The 20218-nt window shown below is 41.2% G+C and overlaps 2 protein-coding genes across 10 annotated transcripts in view; both read left to right on the forward strand.

Annotated features, from left to right (window-relative positions):
* Positions 1-1244, forward strand: part of NPL (N-acetylneuraminate pyruvate lyase) — a gene marked incomplete at its 5' end in the record, with an annotated part of 38735 nt that extends 37491 nt beyond the window's left edge. For all 7 annotated transcript variants that reach the window (XM_082313836.1, XM_082313837.1, XM_082313838.1 and 4 more), the window contains one exon: positions 554-1244. In XM_082313836.1, the coding sequence (XP_082169962.1) occupies positions 554-705 (152 nt within the window). In that variant the 3' untranslated portion in view covers positions 706-1244. The remainder of the gene's footprint in view (positions 1-553) is intronic.
* A 1018-nt stretch (positions 1245-2262) lies between these two features.
* DHX9 (DExH-box helicase 9) overlaps positions 2263-20218 on the forward strand; it is a 28592-nt gene continuing 10636 nt past the window's right edge. For 2 of the 3 annotated variants that reach the window (XR_014228200.1, XM_082312193.1), the window contains exons 1-19: positions 2263-2451; positions 4235-4375; positions 5652-5763; positions 6028-6140; positions 6531-6676; positions 9812-9858; positions 10544-10677; positions 11295-11384; positions 11480-11641; positions 13003-13080; positions 13392-13583; positions 14094-14235; positions 14763-14845; positions 16047-16203; positions 16850-16950; positions 17788-18001; positions 18199-18293; positions 18491-18564; positions 19223-19375. Coding sequence is in view for 2 of the 3 variants with exons in the window: in XM_082312193.1 (XP_082168319.1) it covers positions 2338-2451; positions 4235-4375; positions 5652-5763; positions 6028-6140; positions 6531-6676; positions 9812-9858; positions 10544-10677; positions 11295-11384; positions 11480-11641; positions 13003-13080; positions 13392-13583; positions 14094-14235; positions 14763-14845; positions 16047-16203; positions 16850-16950; positions 17788-18001; positions 18199-18293; positions 18491-18564; positions 19223-19375 (2348 nt within the window). In the remaining variant the exon portion in view is untranslated. Of the gene's footprint in view, positions 2452-4234; positions 4376-5651; positions 5764-6027; positions 6141-6530; positions 6677-8687; positions 8779-9811; positions 9859-10543; positions 10678-11294; positions 11385-11479; positions 11642-13002; positions 13081-13391; positions 13584-14093; positions 14236-14762; positions 14846-16046; positions 16204-16849; positions 16951-17787; positions 18002-18198; positions 18294-18490; positions 18565-19222; positions 19376-20218 lie in introns of those variants that run through there. The other variant, XM_082312194.1, reaches the window with a different exon arrangement.

Consider the following 20218-nt stretch of genomic DNA (forward strand, 5'->3'; position numbering starts at 1 on the left):
CATTATTTTATGTGAGTCTGCCATCAGGGGATAGCTATGAGGCTGCAAAGATTGGGTTGCTGGGATGACGAATTGGCTGGGATAGGTCAGCCTACTGGTGAAGGGAAACTTGAAGTAGCCCTATTTTTGCTCGGTTTACCTATAGAGGACTCACACCGTCTTTTCTGTTGTCAGGGCTGCGCGGCAATACGTTTTTGGCAAGGTGAAAGGAACACACACACAGCCCTGGTTATCTCTAAAACTGACATAGGAGTTTGTAAGGTGCATGTCTAAGAAGATACTCTGCTTGGTATCTTTAGGAGGGAAACAATGATGGTATAATACATAAATAAATGTAATAAGTAGGCATAATTTTTACTGTAATGTCTTTCTTGTCTGCAAGTACGATTCTCTCTTCTTTATTACACTATTCTCACTTCTGAGAAGTGCTTCAAGACTGGTTTATGCTGGATTACACAGGAACTCTATGCTGCTGCTTTTATGGACGCCTGTATAGAGACTGCTTTAAGCAAAATGAGCTGTAAATGACCTGATTTTGCTTTTGTCTACCCAGGTTTTGGTGTTGCGCAGACTAAAGCTGTAATGACTTTTGTTTCTGGCATTCCCATGGGACCTCCGCGGCTTCCACTTGTTGACGCCTCGGAGGAGTTCATCGTCAAGGCCAAAGCCAAGCTGGATAGCATTGTGTGGCCTGATGGCGACTGATGTTCACTTCCATGTTGATCTGGAAGTGGAGGTTCCTTTTCTGGGATTCACTGTCACTTGGCACATTCCCCACGTGATGGGCTGTGATTTCTTTCAGGGAATTGGCAATGTGCCTGAGCCCCTTCCTGTTAGGGCTGGCCTTGTTGGCACACATGTAGCCACCTTTTTGTGTAACTGTACTCTGCTCCCCTGGAGTGCTGCACATCCCAGGACTAGCTGGTATCTTTTAATAAAAAAACACAAAAGCAAATTCTCCCCAGTTGAAGGATCCTGACTCCTTTTGTCTAGAAAGGAGGAAGATCTGTCTTTACTCTCCCTCCAGCTAGGTCATGTTTTGTCCTCTCCCTTCATAAGTATCTCCAGCATTACAGTGTGTTTGTAAACATTGGTATGACACCATCTTGTTGCTCAGATGGGTATTTTACTGTTTGTCACAAAGGCATTGGAACACTATGTATGTAAAATCCAGTTTTTGTCTGATCTCATTGTCTTTGTGCACCTCCGCTTAATGCAAAATTTAAAAATCCTTCTGCAACAGAAAGCTTTTGGCTCCCTAACGTGCAGATATTTCTCCATCTTTTTTCTTGCAACAAAAATGAGGGCAGAATTGAGCTGTACATCTCTGTGCTGCAATGCAGAATACTGTCTTATATGTTAGAAAGTCATCTGCTGTCAGAGTGAAAGGCTGTGTTTGCGCCCTGGACTGACCCCTCTCCACCAGCTTGAGCTCGTACTGTCTGATGGCACGTGTAGCTGGTCCCGTGCCCTCTACCGCTCGGCGCGTACCTCCTGACAGGGCTCCCGCGTGCAAAAATGATCGCACGGGACGTTTGGAAGGAGGGAAGGGAGAGGGGGAAACGGGGAGAGGCACGTTGCTAACGTCTCGTAACACAAGAGCGGGGAAAATTCTACTAACTTCCTCTTGCTGTGTAACCACTGAACAAGAAATACACAATAATAAAGGCTTCCTTTTACCCTCCCCCCCCCCCCCCTTGAATTTGTAAGAAATTTAGGAGAGCTCTTCTTTGACAGGTAAGGGGGAGAGAGCGAAACCAGCCCGGGGAGCTGTGGTACGCGCGGCGGTTGTCCCCGCACCGTCCGTGGGACGGGAGCGATGGAGGCCTGCGGGCGAGCGCACCGCCCGGCCTGCGGAGGCCCTGCTCCTCTGGGGACACGGGAATTGCCCGCTAGGCCCTTTTCAAAATACATCTTGACGCTGCCATGCCAATGCTGTGACTCGCGGGGTATTTCAGCACAGGGCAGCGGTAAGCGGGGCGCAGGTAAGGGGTGAACTTTCCTGACAGGCCCCGGTTACGGTGCTCCAAGCCGTGCCGTGTGCGGGCTGGCAGCGCGGCGTTCCGCTGCAGCCCTGCCCGGTACTGAAGAAGGCGAGCGCAGCAGCGGCCCCCGCCGGCTGCTCCGGCCCCGGGGCTCCGGCCGCCGCGACGGCGCTTCCCCGCCCGGCCCCGCCGTGTCCCGCCGCGGCCGCCGTCGCCGCGCATGCGCGGCCGCCGTCGTGAGGCGCGGGAAGGCGGTGCTGTCCGCCGCTAGGCCGGCGCCGGGAGGAGCGGGCGGGCCGCGGCCCGGCCGGTGCCCGTCCCCGTCCCCTCCCCGGCTCCTCCGGCCGGAGCCATGGGGGACGTGAAGAACTACCTGTACGCCTGGTGCGGGAAGAGGAGGGTGACGCCGGCCTACGAGATCCGCGCCGCCGGCGGCGGCCGCAGCCGGCAGACCTTCCTCTGCGAGGTGCGGGCCCCGCCGCCTGGCCGGCGCCCCCGGGGAGGGCCGGGGGTCGGGGGCCTGCCGGGGCTCCGGGCTCGGCCGGGCCCTCGGCGGGAGGGCGCGCCTGGGGGGCCGAGGCGGCGGGAGGCCCGGCCGTGCGGCGGACAAAGCGTCCGGGCTCCTTGCGCGCCGAGCGGGGCTGCGGGAGGACAGCGGCCTGCGGCAAGGCTCCTGCGATGAAAAGGAGCCGGTTTCCCTAAGGGCGATGTGTGCGTTCACACCGCGCCTGTGACCCTTCTGGCCGTTAAAATTGTCGGCCAGGGGGACTGTGTGTCCCCTTTGCAAAAGCTTGCATCGTCTGCTGAACTTGAATGGAGATGTATTAAAGAATTCCGGTGGGGTCGGCCGCTGGCCCGCCTGCTGTTACAGCGTTGCGCTGTTCCCGCTCCAGGCGCGGTGGGTGCGCCAGCGGCGAGCTCTGAATTCAGGTGGGCTCTGAGAAGGAACTGACGCTAAGCGCGAGGCCGCGTGCGGAACGGGCCAGTTTGTAAGCGATGCCGTAGGTCTGCACTGAACACCTTGAGTTTGTCGTTATACCCTTCCTCCCCGGTTCATCTTCCTCACCGATAACGAAACTGAGAAGCACGGTGATATTAAGCCAGTTTTCTCGGTATTGTAACCGAGATTGAGCATTGCGCGGATGAAGCGGTTGTAGGGACAGTTACGTTGTTGAACCGTTCTCTGTTTTGTATGTTGATGCCCCGTGAGCATCTGTAGAAACTTAATGGATGAACGGATCGATCTCACTAAAACATTCTCTTTTACTGATTTTCACAGTCTGGTGTGATGGTTGTGAATCCAGTACGGTTACTGTTTGGTTGGTGATACCGTTGTCCTGGTGGACTGATACTCAGTGCTGAAAGTGGAAGCTTGTTATTTGGAACCTGTTAAGCAGAATAGTAACCAAGTATGTTGTTTGATGAGGAAATGGGTATTGGCTTCCCATGTGATTCCGCACTGAAGGACAAATGCAGTCTAGCATTAGCAATGTTGTGCAAAACTCTGGTTTGGGCTAGCTGGAATGTTATATGCAAGTCTGCGTACTTTTTTTTTGAGAACAACTAGCTGTACATGGTCAGCAGAGTGAAGAGTGGAAATCAGAAATGCTTAAGTGGTCTATCCAAGTGAAGCTGAAATGAAATGGAATTGCTGACCGTAAATGTGAAAAAAAGAAAATAACTTCAAGATGAGGGGCAGTGGTTGCAGAAAAGTGTGTGTAAAAAGTCTGGTTAGTCTGAATTCTGAATACATTTCCTGTGATCGAGTTTTGCAGCAGCCTGTCAGGCAAGCTAGCAGGATAAAAAAATTGCTGTTCTAAAGCTTGTCTCTATGAAATACATTGCATCTTGCTAGCTGTAATAACACGGAGCTACGGTAGAGGACACACAAGCACACTCCTCTCCTTGTTGACTGAGGGTTTGGGATTAAGGTTGAGGAAAGTGAACCTGGGCAGAGTTTGCTGCTGTGTGTTGGTAGTATCCCTTCCTACACGGATTCATTTTCTTCAACAAGGTTTTGGGAAACACTCGTGCTGTCTGAGAATGGACTGTGAGTGTTTTCTTTAAGAGGTATAAAGTACACATTCAAAACCTACAGAAGTATATGTATATGTATAATGATATGTAACAATACTTAGTAATAATATTTCTCATGTACTTACTAGCAAATGATATCTGGTGTTTCAGTATTATTTGTTTTCAAGACACTTTCACTTGTACGTGCCACAGATCTGTATTTTTATTTGCAGGTTCGAGTGGAAGGCTTTAACTACATTGGCATGGGCAATTCCACTAACAAGAAAGATGCGCAGAGCAACGCTGCTCGAGACTTTGTCAATTACTTGGTTCGGGTGAATGAAATGAAGAGAGAAGAAATTCCTGCTTTTGGAGTAAGCTGCTCTTTCTCCTTACCAAAGGCTAATCTTTAATTGCAGTGCTGTGCATCCAGTTGCATGTCATCCCTGGAGTTCCACCTGGCACCCGTGTGCAGTGAAGAAGACTGAAAGTGCGGGACTTCCACTTGCAGTGCTGGAAAGCTGGAATATATACAGTGAATGTTGTAGGTTGATCTGGTAAAAACAGCTGCGTGTTGGTCTGCATAACTGATGAGGCTGGAGAGAATTCAGAGTCCCTGTAAGGTGCAGCCTGACGTGAATACCGAATATTGTGCTGAATACTTACACCTGACACTGGGAATTGTTTTAAATGCATGCTATGATATATAATACTATGTACTTTTTAAAAAAAAAAAAATCACATCTCAAACCAGACATGAAAATTTGGCTTTTTTTAAACAGTAAATGCTTTCTGCCTTAGCTCCGATGTGTAATAGGATCACTGCTTTTTATGATGTTTTATGAACCATGCAAGCATCAGCAATGACTATCACATAAAAGCTGAGGAGGAAGGTAACTCTATCTTTAGAGCAATTTTAGAGAACGGTAAATAAAGCACGAAGCTACACGTTATGCATTGGAAGAGTCTTTTTCTAGTGCCTCATTAAGGATGTATCTGTACAAGATACTTAGTTTGATCAGTGGAGGCAGTGTCCCTGCCTCCTTAGCCTAGGTGAAGCCTTATGGTAACAGGACCTGTATTGTTTCTGATGTATCAGTTAGTTTCATGGCAATGCAGTGTGTTGCATCGCTAGATCCTAAAAAGGGACAGCGTGTTCTGTGTCTGGAATAAAGCAGGGGTGGTGTGATCAGTTAGTTAAACATACAGATCTCAAAGTGGGAAGAATTCAAATCGTAATGATTAACCATGATTTAGTCATTTCCTAATGGTATTAATGTTTTCTTACAGTGTTTTTTTTGTGTGTTCATGAAGTATATTTGCGTTCCCTCGGATATATGATAGGGACTGTACCTGTTATTTTATCCTGGGTGCTAAAACAGTTGACTTTATAATTGCTGAACTTCAGTAAGTCAGGGCTACTTGTTGGTTGGAAATCTTGTTATAGAACACCCACAAAAAGCCAAATATTCAGCAATTGTATTCCTTTCAGTTTTTAAAAGGGTGTTACTATTGGGGGTTACTACGGGGGGTAACTGTTGCACAATGATGCATGATCTCCTTAAACTGCCTGGACAGTTTTCTAGCTAAACAGTAAAAAGACTTATTCTGTACAAACATGGTGATATTTCCCTTCCTTCTCTTTCCTAGTCAGCAGCTGCTGATACCCCTGATGGACATGAAGCAGCTAGAGATGTTACTGGTTCCAGTTCTACTTTGGGTGGACCTCTTCCTCCGCATTTGATTATAGAGGCTGAAACAGGTAAGACTGTGAAAACTGTAATTTACATGTATCTGCATGTAATATACGCGTATAGATTTGGGTGAGTTTTTTTTTTCCCAAATAGCATAATTCTGCAGATGGAAGACAGAAGTCATTGTAGTTTTGAGGCAGAGGTGTGAATGACTGCGTGAGATCTGAGGGACTGGCCTTGTCCTGTTGAGATTGCCAGGTAGTACCTCTCCATTTCTAAGAACATGTTTTGGGAGAGTTATTTTGGTTTTGTTTTTTTTCCCCATGTGGTAGGCAATGGCCCAGGTGCAGCACCTGGAAACTGCGGCAATCATGGAGCTCAGTGGGATCGGGGTGCAAATTTGAAAGATTACTATTCAAAGAGAGAGGAGCAAGAAGTGCAGGCAGTAAGTCATTCTTTGTAATTCTCCTTTACTTTCATTCTTAAATAGGTATCTTTCACTCCCTTCCATTTGTTATTAGCATTTATAATCAAGCTTGCTGCTTTTGTTTGATATTTTGCAGTTGGTTTTAAGTTAAGCTGCAGATTTACCTGCTGACTTTTAACAATGGTAACTTGTTTAAGTGAAGAACAAAATAAATCACTCTGGAGACTGTGAATATCTGATTGTTTGTGTAGACGTTTTGTTGGGAAAATAAGGGAATTTTAGCATTTTCTGTAATGTCATAATTATTTTATAGCATCTAGACAAGTTATTTCAAAGGCTTGTTGTAAGAATGTTTAAAACTGAAATCTATTAGAAACCAGTAAATTACACCTTTTTTTTCAATATTAGACCTCAGAGTCAGAAGTGGACTTAAATGCCGACCTTCACGGGTGTTGGACCTTGGAAAATGCCAAGGCACGTCTGAACCAGTTTTTCCAAAAGGAGAAGATTCAGGAAGAATATAAATACACCGAAATGGGGCCTGATCACAACAGGTTTGGTAGTTTTATTCACCTTCTGCATATGAAGGGTTAGAAATATTTTTGGTGGCAGTGGCTAATCACACTTATTTGTAGGGCTCCATAGTGCCATTTGAGAAAGCCGTGTTCTTTACTAGGACCAACAACATCCCTAAATCTTGAAATGGGGGTGATGAACCTTGGTGCTGAGATCTGAGTGACTCTGAAGAAATTTCTGTCTAATGTTTTTCATGGATGTGCAGCTCTGTGCCCTGGCTAACTGTTGAGGTGTCAGTTTGGGTGGAAAGAGTGCTCAATTGCTTGTGGTAATTGTGTGACTGTAGTTGCCTTTGTACATTTTGAGTAAATCTTAAATATGCTTACATTTGCTTATGTAGAAATGTGCTTTAAGGATGTTTTATTTATATTTTTATTATCATTAACTTTTTCGGCAGCAGAATCTTCTACTGGAAAAATTAGTTTGGCAGGATGTTCCCAAAGGAGTTTTGAGCATCTTAAATTTCAGTTGAAACCAGTTGGGTATTACTTTTTATTGACTTTCTGCCCATTCCATCAGAAAATTTACATGTGCTTCTCCCATAACACATAGCAGATTGTGCATAAAGAATGGATGGTTTTGATTTTTTACCTCTGTTTGGAATAGTCTTTACAAATCATCACAACTTCAGGACATCGTATTATTTCTTGTGAAATATAATTATGTTTTATGGTCAGAAACAATGGCATGCTGCTGCTGCTGGATTCTTCTTGTTGGGTTTTGGGGTTTTTTTGCATATTATAAATTTGTTTTCTTTAAGTTTTTTTTTTTTTAGAAAGACAAGTGAATTTTCTTATTACAGTCTTCCATGAGAGTCTCACTTGCAGGACCTCTGGTATTCTTTTGTTGTTAAGTCTTACAAGCATTTAGAACATCTAAAATATGAGCATTGGTGTCAGAAAGTTCTAAATTCTCATTTAAAACCTATCTTCAAGTCACTTCATCTCCATTTATGTTTCCAAGGAAGGATATTTCTTTCCCTTAAATGAGTAACATAAAAAATTCGTTTGTACAGTACTAGGAATTTTACATATGCTTGTTGCAGATGTGGTTCTTGAGTGCTTCTTTTAGTCTGTGACTTGCAGATTATTTGTGCAGCTCATTTTGTTATGCCTTCTGCAGGTAAAAGCATTAAACCCCATGTATTTAAATGCATATAATCTTGAGCAGAATGAGATGGCCATAGATGACAGTATGTTTCTCAGCCCACTTACTGTTCTTCCGGATAGCATTTCAGAATTTTGTATTTACTACATCCAGGAAAGCTTGTGTGAATTGCCCTGGATGGAATGGCAGAAGGGGGAACTAACTATCTGCGGCCACGGATTGGATAGGCATGAAACAATCCTAATGTCTTCTAGTGTTCATTGAGAGAGGGCAAACTATTTGATTTAATTGTTTTGGTATGTATAACAGGAGAGGAATAATTTCAGATGTTTGTGGAGTTTTGACGACAGTAATATAGTTTGGGGTTTTTTTGTAAGAAATAGCAGTTGCCGTGTATCTTACCAATCTGATTTTTTTTTTTAAAGTAATGGTCTTCATAACAGAAACGTCAGCCTTGCTCTCAGAGGTTTTTAAAGGAGAAATGTATTTTTGTTGTCAATTAATCATAGTCACATGTTATAAGAACTTAGTAATAGCTGGAAAATTTGAATTCAGAAATTTGGTTTTAATTATGACAGGAGGATATAAATTGTAAATATAAACATGGCCCTCCTAATACACAAAGTGTGAACCAAATATTAAGGGATGGGATGTGGCTTTTCTCTTTTGGGATTCCATTGGTAGCGTGGGATACCTTTGCCTCCTTGTGTTCCTGCTGAAGATGGTGGCAGTGAGCGACACCAAAGATCTGTGTGTGTTCACACACGGGCTACTGAGGCTGTACTAAACAATCACATGGGATTCTGCTGCAAACTGATTTCTGGTGTTGCTGTTCTCCCCTTAGGTGGAGGAGAATGAGATTGAATGCTGACTATAGGCCTGGCTGAGAAACATACTGTCATCGGTGCCTTAGTTGGCTGTTGTGTCCCTGAAAGCCAGTGGCCTTTGACCCATGAAGCCACTGTGCCTGAAGGTCAGTTCACTGGTAGTACAGGAAGGAGTTCTAACTTGAAATTTAAATCCATCACTTAACCTTTTTTTGTTTGTTTGTTTACAGCAAGAAATGAAGGACACAGATGCAAGGCTCTGCCTGCAGCTGTGGAAGTACCAAGGCATAGTTTTCAAAGAGGATCTCAGTCTGATAAAGCTCAGTCATACATCTTGAATCATTTGCCAGTTTAAATCCTGTCTTATAAGAATTTGGCTTTCATTTTTAATCTATGCAAATACATGCTTAGATTTGTGATTCTTAAAAATGTGGATCTTGGTTTCCATCATACTCTGTTGACATATGTCTTTCTCATTTTTTTAAGCCTAAATTAATATACCAGTTGACCTTTAAATGAATTCGTTACGTGCCTACTAGGCAAACTTACATTTGCTGCACAGAGTTACTTTTGACTATATGCTGTTCCCAGAGCGTGGCAATAAGGGCTTCATGAAAATGCAAGTATTCTGTCTCCTTCTGTGCAGATATGTTTAATGGTCTTTGACAACATGACCTGGTTTCGTTTTGTCTGTGCTCTGATCTGGCCAAATGTGTGGCAAAAACCAGGGTAGCTGTATTAAGTGCTGCATCTGAGTTAATAAACCTGGGCTACTAGTAGGTTACATGAATATAATGTGGGTACAGTTAATGGTACAGTGGGATGCATGTTAATGTTGCGTTAACATGCTATCTGCTTTATAATTGTTGCCTTAAACTTAGACAGCTCAGAGCGTATTTCCTAATAATGTGGCTTTAAATTTCAATGCTGAATGGTGGCATTTGCAGGACTCTTCTTAACTGATCTACTGGTTCTATTGATGGCAAGTCTGTTACCTACTAACTTGGGGTTAAAGGGACTAAAAGCAGTGATATTTTACCTTGGCCATTGATGAGTTGGGAGTCTCTGACTGAGGACACAGAGATCTTTGCCTAGAAAAATAAGAAAGAGTGGCTATTTTTGCAGTGTCAGTGTCAGCTATTGATAATTGCACCTTTGTGTTCTTTCTTTCTCTTACAGGAGCTTTATTGCAGAAATGAACATTTATGTAAAGCAGCTGGGCAGAAGTAAGTGTTCCTATTTATTTTTTTTTCCCTTAGCAAGAGATGGGTGTTGGTACAGAGGAATAGGTCATACTTGCGGGTAGAGACTTTTATAGTTATGTGTTGGAGCCACTTCCAGAGGTGACAATTCATGTTTGTTTCTTGACGTGAAATCTTTTTTCTCTGTGCTGTGCTTGTTGTGTTCCACTGCTTGTCCATTACATGCTTCCACTAATCTTTTTTCTCAGGACAAAGAAGTGTTTGTGAGATACGGTAGGTTTTGTTTGTCTTAATTACTTCTTCTTCACATATCTGAGAAATGCAGGTGTCTAATATGTTCCCAGCAATGGGCGTGCTGGGATGGCCAGCATGGCCATACCATACCCATTTACGTAGAGCTTGCTGTGAAATTTGTATGGTGTTGCTGGGTGGTATAGGATAATTGTACTTCCTTAGACACTGAAGGCAGAAAAAACTTTACAGGATTTCCCTGGGAAGTCCATAAGTATCTTTACACAGGTAGCATGAGTCAGCTGATGAAGGGCCCTGGTTGGATTTTATGTTGGAACTCTGTATTTATCAAGATTTGAGACTCTTTCCCTGAAACCTGGCCTGTGTGAACAATCACAAAGCCCATTTCAGAGTAGTATCTTCTGTGGAAGCTGTTTGACTCATCAGCTACTACAGCTCTGAACTTTTTGTGCCACAGGGATTTTCAGTCGTGAGCACGGATCAAACAAAAAGCTGGCAGCACAGTCCTGTGCCCTTTCCTTGGTTAGACAGCTCTACCACCTTGGTGTCATAGAACCTTATTCTGGACAGACAAAGAAAAAAGAAGAATTGGTGAGTTTCGTAGAAGGGTCAGAAATTGTTGCCTTCATTTTAATTACGCGTGAGCACTCTCTTATAAAGATGAGTGAGTTAGAGTGTGCTCTCAATATTTGACAGCTTATGAGTTGTTAATAATTCTGATTCTTTAGACCAGCAACTGTTTCTGTTCTGGCCAGTGATTTGTATCAGAAACAGAACTTGGGGTGTGTGTGTGCATGGAGCAGTAAACTAGTTTTACAGCATATTAAATGAAATAGGATTTGTAACAAATGCTTTTTTCAGTATCAGTTTTCTAGAAGCTTAAAGATTTGTGTTTATGCTATGTACAATTCTCGGCTATTTTGTTTCATTCTCTGGCACATTAGCATTTTTTGGTATTTGGTTACAAGTTTGGGAATGTCTTCCTCTGAAATTAAACTCAGATATTTAAAAATATTCTGCAGATTCTTGTTAGATGAAAAGTCGGCAAAATGTTTCAAGAAGGTGAATTTTGAACTGATCGTACTCTGGGACTTTGTTTCCCTAGGAGCTATTTGATGGTTCAGTGTACTTTCTGGTAGCCTGCAGTTCTGGCTTCCATCGTCTGTCTTTTTGTCTATATCAACATGTAGTTTTTAAACATTTAATAGGTGGAACCCTTTGAGGTGTCGCTGTCTTCTGACTTAGAAAATCGGCTGCAAAACATTGTACGGGAACTGTCTCTGGAGATTGTGCCTTTGGTGAGTGTGTGGTTCAGATGCTCCAGTATTTAACATCAGGCCTGCTTGTTTAATACTTTTATCTTTCTTTGCCCACTTTGCTTTTGGATTTATAGCCTGAAGATCCCAGTAATCCAGTTCTGATTAATGTTGGAAAGTTGGCCCATTTTGAACCATCTCAGAGACAAAGTCATACGGGAGTTGTTCCATGGTCACCACCTCATTCCAACTGGAACCCTTGGACTAGCTGCAATATTGATGAGGGTCCTCTGGCAAATGTAAGATAGCTTAAATAATTGATTTGTTGTTTGTTTTCTCCATGCTTCCCGAACTTTGAAATGCTTTTTTCCCCCAGGATTTAAAGTATGAGCTATTCCAAAGGAGAAAACAGTCCACTGATAAAATTTCTTCCCTTCTTGACCTGGAGGAAGGGAGTCTTTTCATTGGTAGGAGTTCTTTGTATTTACTTCATGTTTTATTAGGTTCTTGAGCAGCAGTGTCTTGGATGTCCCAATTCTTTGCTTTGTTTCACTTTTTGCCTGCTATTGTGCAGCCCATACAAAGTTCTAATTGAAATTACAAGGTAAGCATAAGGGCATGCCATTTATAATTCGCTAGCCTCTCTTTCCCGTATTTCCATGCTAGGACTTTATTTTCTGGGAGGAGAAAATGCTCCAAGCCGGTGTCACTATACAATCAGCCTGCTTGCTTTTTTTGTCATTTCTAGTCCCTTTCATCACAGAACAAATGAAAAGCAGCAATGTAGCATGATAAAATGACGAAGAAGGGAGGAAATACTACGTTGCCAAGTTCAGAGGCATAATTTGGCCACTGTTATAACCTGGTCAGAAAAGACTCTCAGGGCAGGAACTTCAGTTTCCTACAACAGGGAAACAGAATAATTATGACCAAAATAGTGATTTAATACTATTTTCGACTGCAGTTTTTTTCCATAAGTGACATTAATTTAACATTGATCGTTATGTATTGATTTAAAAAATATGGAACTGATGTAAATTTGAGTGTTGCTGCTTAAAACACATAATACATTTACAGACATTGCAAATTGAGCGGGCTTCAAATCTCATTACGATTTCTATATGCTAGTCATGGTACAGCTAACTTATTTTCAGTAAAACCAATTAGCCCTTTGGTAACAAATCTTAATTTTTTTAGAATTCTTTCTTAATTGAAATACAAGAGTTGCCTGATAAATTTCCCTCTCTGCTCACTTTTCCCTTTTCAGCTGCTGTTCTGTGGGTGGTTACGTGCTTACATTATCTCATTCCGTGCATTAAAAACTCCTGTCTGAATGTTCATCTAAGTATCTCATTGGCTTACTGCTGAATAGAGTGTGTTTCTCAAGCAGTTAAAGTATTTAAATTTAAACACTTATTCTTTTTCAGTATATTGGATCTTTCTGAGAAACTTCTTTGAGGATGGCCATTTAATTTTGACACACTGGAATGAGCGAAATAGAATAGCTCATAGGCATAACCGATTTCAGGGAGTTATGTAGGAAATGATCCTTTACTGATATTTGGAATCATTATGTTGTTGTGACTGATTTTATATTGAAGTTATGATATAGGTAAGCAGAGGGGTCAAAAAGCCTCTGAAAAATGTCTTGTCTTTACAGCTCACTCCAGAGCAAATAAGCATGGATTTGAAAAGTGATTTTGTGTACCGTTTGGAGCAGAATCAAGAATTACAAAGGGTAAGTGCACTTCCTGTAACATGGCGTGCTTGTGGTAGTCTTTTTCTTTTCCAAAAGAGGTTGAACGTATCATACAAAGTGTGTAAGACTGGATTTCAGTAGTAATATGCGCCAAGTTTTCAGAAGTACTGAACGTTATGCTGGGATGGATATGGGGATGTGTTGCACTGTGTAGAAGAAATCATAGTTTGTATTTTCTCCTTAAGCAGTTTTTCCTTTCTGTAAGCGAAACCTGTGTAGAAGAGTGAGACAAAGTATGGATATGGAGCAGGATACGTTGATTTTTGGAAATATGCTGGATTTTTTTCCAGATCCAACAAGAGAGAGAGACTTTACCAGTGAAGAATTTTGAAAGTGAAATTCTGGATGCAATCCGTCACAATTCTGTTGTTGTAATTCGTGGTGCCACTGGTTGTGGCAAAACCACACAAGTGCCACAGTACATCCTGGATGAATACATCAAAACCAACAGAGCTGCAGAGTGCAACATAGTAGTGACACAGGTGAGGAATATGTTACAAATACAACTACTCAAGTTTTGTGATCGGATACTAGAAATCACCTGTTAGGATGTGTTGAGAAATCTGATTATCATTACAGGACGTTGTTCGTAAAAGTATCTCCTCAGTACTACATGTAGGAGAAACCTCAGCATCACGTGTATTTGCATTTGGAGAGTTATTCTTTCATGTATCTACAATAGGGATAATCTGGCTTGTACCTTGCCCAGGTGAAAACTTCTTGGCAGACCAAGGGGAAACGATTTGGCAAATGCCAGCTGGTAGCTCCCGTATATCCTTATATCCCTCCTCTGTAATTGTATGTGCAGAATTGACCATTTCAGAAGAAAAAAGCCTGCTGTTACAGGTATTACCATTTAATGACTACTCTATAACGAAATCTTAGGACAGGACACCTATAGCTTTTATAATTTACTTTCTTGGTTTCGGTGGTGTTCTGATAAACTTACAAAACTTCATCATTAAGTTAGAGAAAACTCTTTCATCCCTCAGCCTCGGAGGATTAGTGCAGTTTCTGTAGCAGAACGTGTGTCATATGAGAGAGGAGAAGAACCTGGGCAAAGCTGTGGATACAGCGTCCGATTTGAATCGGTGCTTCCTCGGCCGCATGCCAGTGTGATGTTCTGCACTGTAGGTCTGTATTGTTCTGTTTATGGTTGGAGCTTACTAATTATGGGTCTGAATTCTTTGAGTTAGCAGCAAAAGTAGAAACATGGTTACATGAAAATTTTTAGAAAATCTGTTTAAAAGATTAACATTTCTTTTTGATAGAATAAGCTTGCTGACATACTGTTGTGCAGAAAAAGGTTAAAATTGTTGTTCAGAAATATGATAATACAGGTCTAATACCATGCAGAAATAATCTCCTGAAGAGATAAAATTACCATATATTGATTGTCCTTAAAAGACAGATGGGGAAGCAGTGTTGGGTGGGAAAGAAGAAAGAGTCTTTCTAGTAGTAATACTTTATACCCTCCCCATCACTTGTACAAATGAAAGCACAGCAATTAGAGATGGGGCTGTAAAAGGTGCTGGGCAGCTTGCAAACTTCCTGATTTTTAAATCAGTGCAACTGTTCTTGATGAAATGAGGCGGGGTCGGGGGCAGGGGGAAGACTGAGCTGTTACCTACGTGAACATTTAACTACTATGTCTGTTTAAGGTGTTCTTCTGAGAAAGGTGGAGGCTGGGATCCGTGGCATTAGTCATGTTATTGTCGATGAGATCCATGAGAGAGACATTAATGTGAGTTAGCTGGTGATTATGATCCTATTTCTCTCTGTGCTTCTGTTCTGTTTAACTTTTGCATGTGTTCTTGTGTAATAGTAAACATGTGAAAGGAAACTGCATTTTACTAATGGCCATATATGTGAGTTTTCCATCTTCGATAAGATTTTTAGAAATTCTTCTCTTAATTACTCCTTACCTAATTAAAAGAGCAAGGACTTGTGCTTACTTGCTGCTCTATCTCTTTTGCTTGTTAGGATCTCCTTCTATGTCCTGGTCCTCTCTGGAAAATAGAACGCCATAGTACAAGCACTTCTTGTCCAAATGTGGGAGCATGTTGAATGTCACTTTTATTTTGGAGTGCTTTTTCTACTGACAATGTTGTGTTACTGTAACGGAACACCAGTGGTATTTACAGAAGCTGCCATCTTGGTAGTGACACATTTCAATTTGGTTTTAACACAAAGGAAAATGCAACAAGTTGAAAATAGAATTGGGGAAGGGATTATATGTAACTTAAGAAATGGGAAACATTTTTCTGTCTCCTTGATTCTTCTGTATCGTTTTCAGCTTTGCCACACCAAGAGTGAGAGAAACTGCTAAGTTCTGACATGCTATTTAAGCTTGTTTTGACAGAATTTGGGGAGTCATTTAGATGGAATTGCAATGCAGATTTTTCTGATCTCTTAATCTGTTTTATTAATGGTGTAAAATATAAGCTTTCAAATTTTGAATGAGACTGGAATTTTATCTGTTGAACTAAGGGCCTGGCTAACTGCATGGCAAAACTAAATAAATGTCATGTTTAAATAGAACCATACAATTGGACTGAGTCATTCCTATTTATTTTATGAACTATGGCTACTTTATAGGTAAACCAAGTTTAAAAAGACCTTAGGTTGTAATGTGTTGTTAGGAAGGAAGCAAACTGTTTTTGAATTTTTTTCTTTAGTTTGTTTCATTCTGATAAAAGAATAACTCTTCTTTACACTGGAAATCCTAAAATTCACTTAGCCCAGGAATTGCAGTGTTTGCAAAATAAAGCACTGACAACTGTTTCTGGTTATAGAATATTGTTGTGATAATTGTTACTTCTCTTGCCCAGCAAAGCTCCTGCTCAATAAATGCGTATGTCTGTGTAATTCTTTCTGGTCTCTTGGGAAGATGTTGCTTCGTATGGGTAGGAAATTAATGATGCTTTTATTCTCTTTATATGCAGACTGACTTTCTCTTGGTGGTGCTGAGAGATGTAGTTCAGGCGTATCCTGAAATCAGGGTTATCCTCATGTCTGCCACCATCGATACTAGTATGTTTTGTGAATACTTCTTCAATTGTCCTGTCGTTGAGGTCTTTGGTAGAACCTACCCTGTCCAAGGTAAATTGTTGATTGAACTTTCAGGAACTGCCTTAGTTTTTAATTTATCAGTCATATGCTTTAAGATTATGGGTACAGCAAGATACACATTTCTTTTGGATTGTCATGTCTTACAGATGTGGCTTACCCTGGGCAAAGAAGTCACTAGCACTGAATCATTTCACAGCACCATTTGGTTTAAAAACAAAACCAAACAAGGAAACAGTACCACCCCCCAAAAAAACCCAACAAACAAACCCCACAACACAAAACCTCACCACCCCAAAATGCTACCACTTGGGGTAGTTTCCATTGGAGAATGAGATAGTAATAGTCAAGCTGTGGTGTTTCAGATCGGTTGTCTGTGATATTGGGAATAATGGAAATAGCTTTAGATGAGTCAGTATTAAAAACAAACAAACAAACCAACCAACCAGTAAAAAATTATGTGGAAGTATATTGAATAGAGGAATAATCATTGGAATAGTGTGGGAATAATTCTCATACCCTAGCTGCCAGCCAAGGAGTTTTCTCCAATCTTGGCTTCATACTCTGAAACATCACGATTATACCAGGAGAATCTTGAGAGATGACAAAAAGAATTGTGTTCCCTTACGCACGCTTCTAGTGGTCAGTCTTGATAACCAACACGTGTCTGTCCTTGCAGATTATTTTCTGGAAGATTGCATTCAAATGACTCAGTTCGTTCCGCCACCAAAGGAAAAGAAGAAGAAAGAGAAGGATGAAGAAAGTGGTGAAGATAATGATGTATGTTTGACTTTTTAATATGAAAAAATAAACAAGTGCCAGTTAGGACTCTAGCTCAAGTGTAATTCATTCGGCATTGTTGAACTTAAACATTTTTACCAGCTTTCGTATTTTTAATATCCGAGATTGCTGTTAACTTCAGAAATAGAATTTAATTTTCTCATTGCCCTTGGAAACTGAAGAATTTCTTTTTTTGCTGAAGCTAAAATTCTCAGGTTTTGTCAGCCTACTTCTCTTTAAAGATAGAACTGAAATGCTTTTAAAAGTGAAAACATTGGTGACCTTCGAATAAAAAATAAATACAGAAATATGAACTTGGTGATGCCTTTTAAGGGTGAAAATTTAGATTCTCTCCCTTCTTTTCTTGCAGTTGTTATTGTTAGTGCTTACATATATTGTCAAGAAACTATCACTTTCATGATAGTGAAAGCTTTTGATTTGTAGATCTGAAACTACCATTTAGGTCAGTTATTTGATATTTTAAAAAATGATAAGTTTTTCTTGAGAGAAGCATTTTCTTCTCCTCCTTATGATGTTATCCCCGTTCATCTAAATGGAAGTTAAATGAGTTTGATAGCTTCCTGTTGCAAATTACAATTCCATTCCTGTTGAATTACAATTCCATTCTTGTATTAGAAAGCTGGGGAAGCAGGACTTGAACTGCTTATTGCGAGTCATTCTGTGAGCTGTGCCTGAGATGTTCTTCCCTATCCACACATCTCATTTTCCTGTTTGCCTGGCCAGCTAGGCTCCACCTGCTGAATAAATTAATTTATGTGATTTCTTTTGTGGTTTGTTGTTTTGTTTTGTTTTTTGTTGTTTTGGGTTTTTTTGTAGGCCAATTGCAACCTTATTTGCAGTGATGAATATGGCCCAGAAACAAAGCACTCCATGGCTCAGCTGAATGAGAAAGAAACTTCTTTTGAACTCATTGAGGCCCTGCTAATCTATATCAAGACCTTGAATGTCCCGGGAGCTGTACTTGTTTTCTTGCCTGGCTGGAACTTGATATATACAATGCAGAAGCACCTAGAAATGAATCCACGCTTTGGTACAAGCAACTGTCTTCTATTATAGTTCATCTCCTTTTCCAAAGGAAACTACTGACTGTATAAAGACGCGGGTTAGCTGGGTGGGAGCAGGATTGATTTGATGTGAGAATGAATGGGTAGAAATTATAATGTTGTGCAAAGAAAAAATGAGTTTTACACAGTGATAGTTACTGACCTTCTTGTATTCATGTTGTAGGAGGACGCCAGTATAGAATTTTACCTCTGCATTCACAAATTCCTCTGGAGGAGCAACGGCGAGTGTTTGATCCTGTGCCTCCTGGAGTAACAAAAGTATGAGAGCCTTCTCTTTGTGGAGTGTAACACACTTTTTTCTGTTGTGCTTTTGTGGAATGTATTGCTTCCTTTTCTTCCTTTTTTAGTAGGGGTTATGTAGTTTATCTTGCAGTAGTTAATGTAGTTTATCTTGCAGTCCATCCTTAACTTTCTCAGACCAAATATATTTCAATATGCATTTCCTGTTTTTATAGGTTATTTTATCTACCAGCATTGCTGAGACTAGCATTACCATCAATGATGTGGTCTATGTTATAGACTCCTGCAAGTGAGTTCATGAAGTAGCTTTTTGTTTTGTAAATCCTATTCTTTGGAATGCAAAAAAGGTTTTCTGCACACACAGAACTGCCTTGTGTTCCCATAGGCACAGAGCTGAATTTGAGGACTCTAACTCACTCAAGACAAATTTGCATTGTCTTTAGCCGTTCAAAACAGTTACAAACCACACTGGCATTTCAGTGGGCGGGTTTTGGTCAGCTGCATTCATGCTGGCACTATTCATGTGAGGTGTCACTGGGTCTACATGCGTATTTGAAGTATGTCATCTGCCAAATGAATATTACAAACACCCAGTGTATAGCTGATGGAAAATAGGAAGATTTTTGTAGTCTGTTACAGATCCTGTCTTGCTATGCATGTTCTCTGAGCAAATTACACATAGGGATCTCTTTAATTGCATGAGAACTTTAAGCTTTTGAGACAGCTGTGAAGACTTCATTCTGTGTATAGCTTGGGGCACTGCTTTATAAAGAGTATGATACTTTAGCTTCCAGATGGATGGCTAACTAGCCACAGCTTAGCTAGTCAAACGGGTGGTTTGCTTCTTAAAAGCAGTGTGGCTGCAAGGAATGCAATAAGAACTGATTTGGCAGGACTTAAGATGAAGAACATCTGATCTTAAGTTTTTTTTTTTTTTCCTGTAACAGACAAAAAGTGAAGCTGTTCACTGCTCATAATAACATGACAAACTATGCCACAGTCTGGGCATCAAAAACTAATTTGGAGCAGCGGAAAGGAAGAGCGGGACGTGTGCGTGCCGGATTTTGTTTCCATTTGTGCAGCAGAGCTCGCTTTGAAAGGTGAGGCTGTGCTCTTTAGAAATAAAACAACCTCAGAGACTTCTCCCAGAGCTGTTGTATGCTAAATCTGATCAAACTGGGGAAATAATTTCAGAAAGGACAGAGAGGAGATGCATGAAGTCAGTTCACACTGGAATTCTTGGATATCTCAGTTCTTTTGCTTAAAAAAAATTACGTATGTATATATGCTTTTACCTGTAGTATGAGGTGGACAAATAGTTCATGATTTTATTATTAAGAGCTTCACTGCAACCTACAGAACCTCTGAGGAGAAAAAATAATACGGCTTGGAAATTGAGGCAAGGCAGAAAAGAGCTTTGGAATGAGGATAAGGCTCTAGTCTGCCTTCAAACATTGCGGGCCCCTGGCATCTTCATATAACAGGTAATTTTGTCATGAAAGTGGTAAAAAGCAGGGAAGACATGTTACTTCTTCCTCCAGCCCCATTCTGTGGCCCGGAAGCCCCTTCATGCTGCTGAACTGCTGCTCTAGCACCTTCCCTGCTGCTGAAACTTTTGACCTCTTCTATCTGCGAAGCTGTTTCTCAGCTACCAGAGCCATGGAAATCTTTTTGCTGGTCACAGAAGTCTACACAGCTGTTACACTCAGTGTTTGATCTCTCTCATGAAAATTTCAGTGTCCCTTTCTCACATAGCTGTAAAAGCATAGCTGTGTTTGATGCTCAGCTTTTTGTAACCTCTGAAAGCATTGGTTGATCAAAAACTTTCCTTAAATTGCTCAAATTTATTTACACCTGCTGTCTAGTACAACGGAGTGATTTTAATTAAGAATTTTTGACAGTGAACTGATTTTAGGCTACTGAAGTAATCATGGGACTTCATG

Source organism: Platalea leucorodia (assembly GCF_965183815.1).
Source record: "Platalea leucorodia genome assembly, chromosome: 5".
NCBI classification, from domain to species: Eukaryota; Metazoa; Chordata; class Aves; order Pelecaniformes; family Threskiornithidae; genus Platalea; species Platalea leucorodia.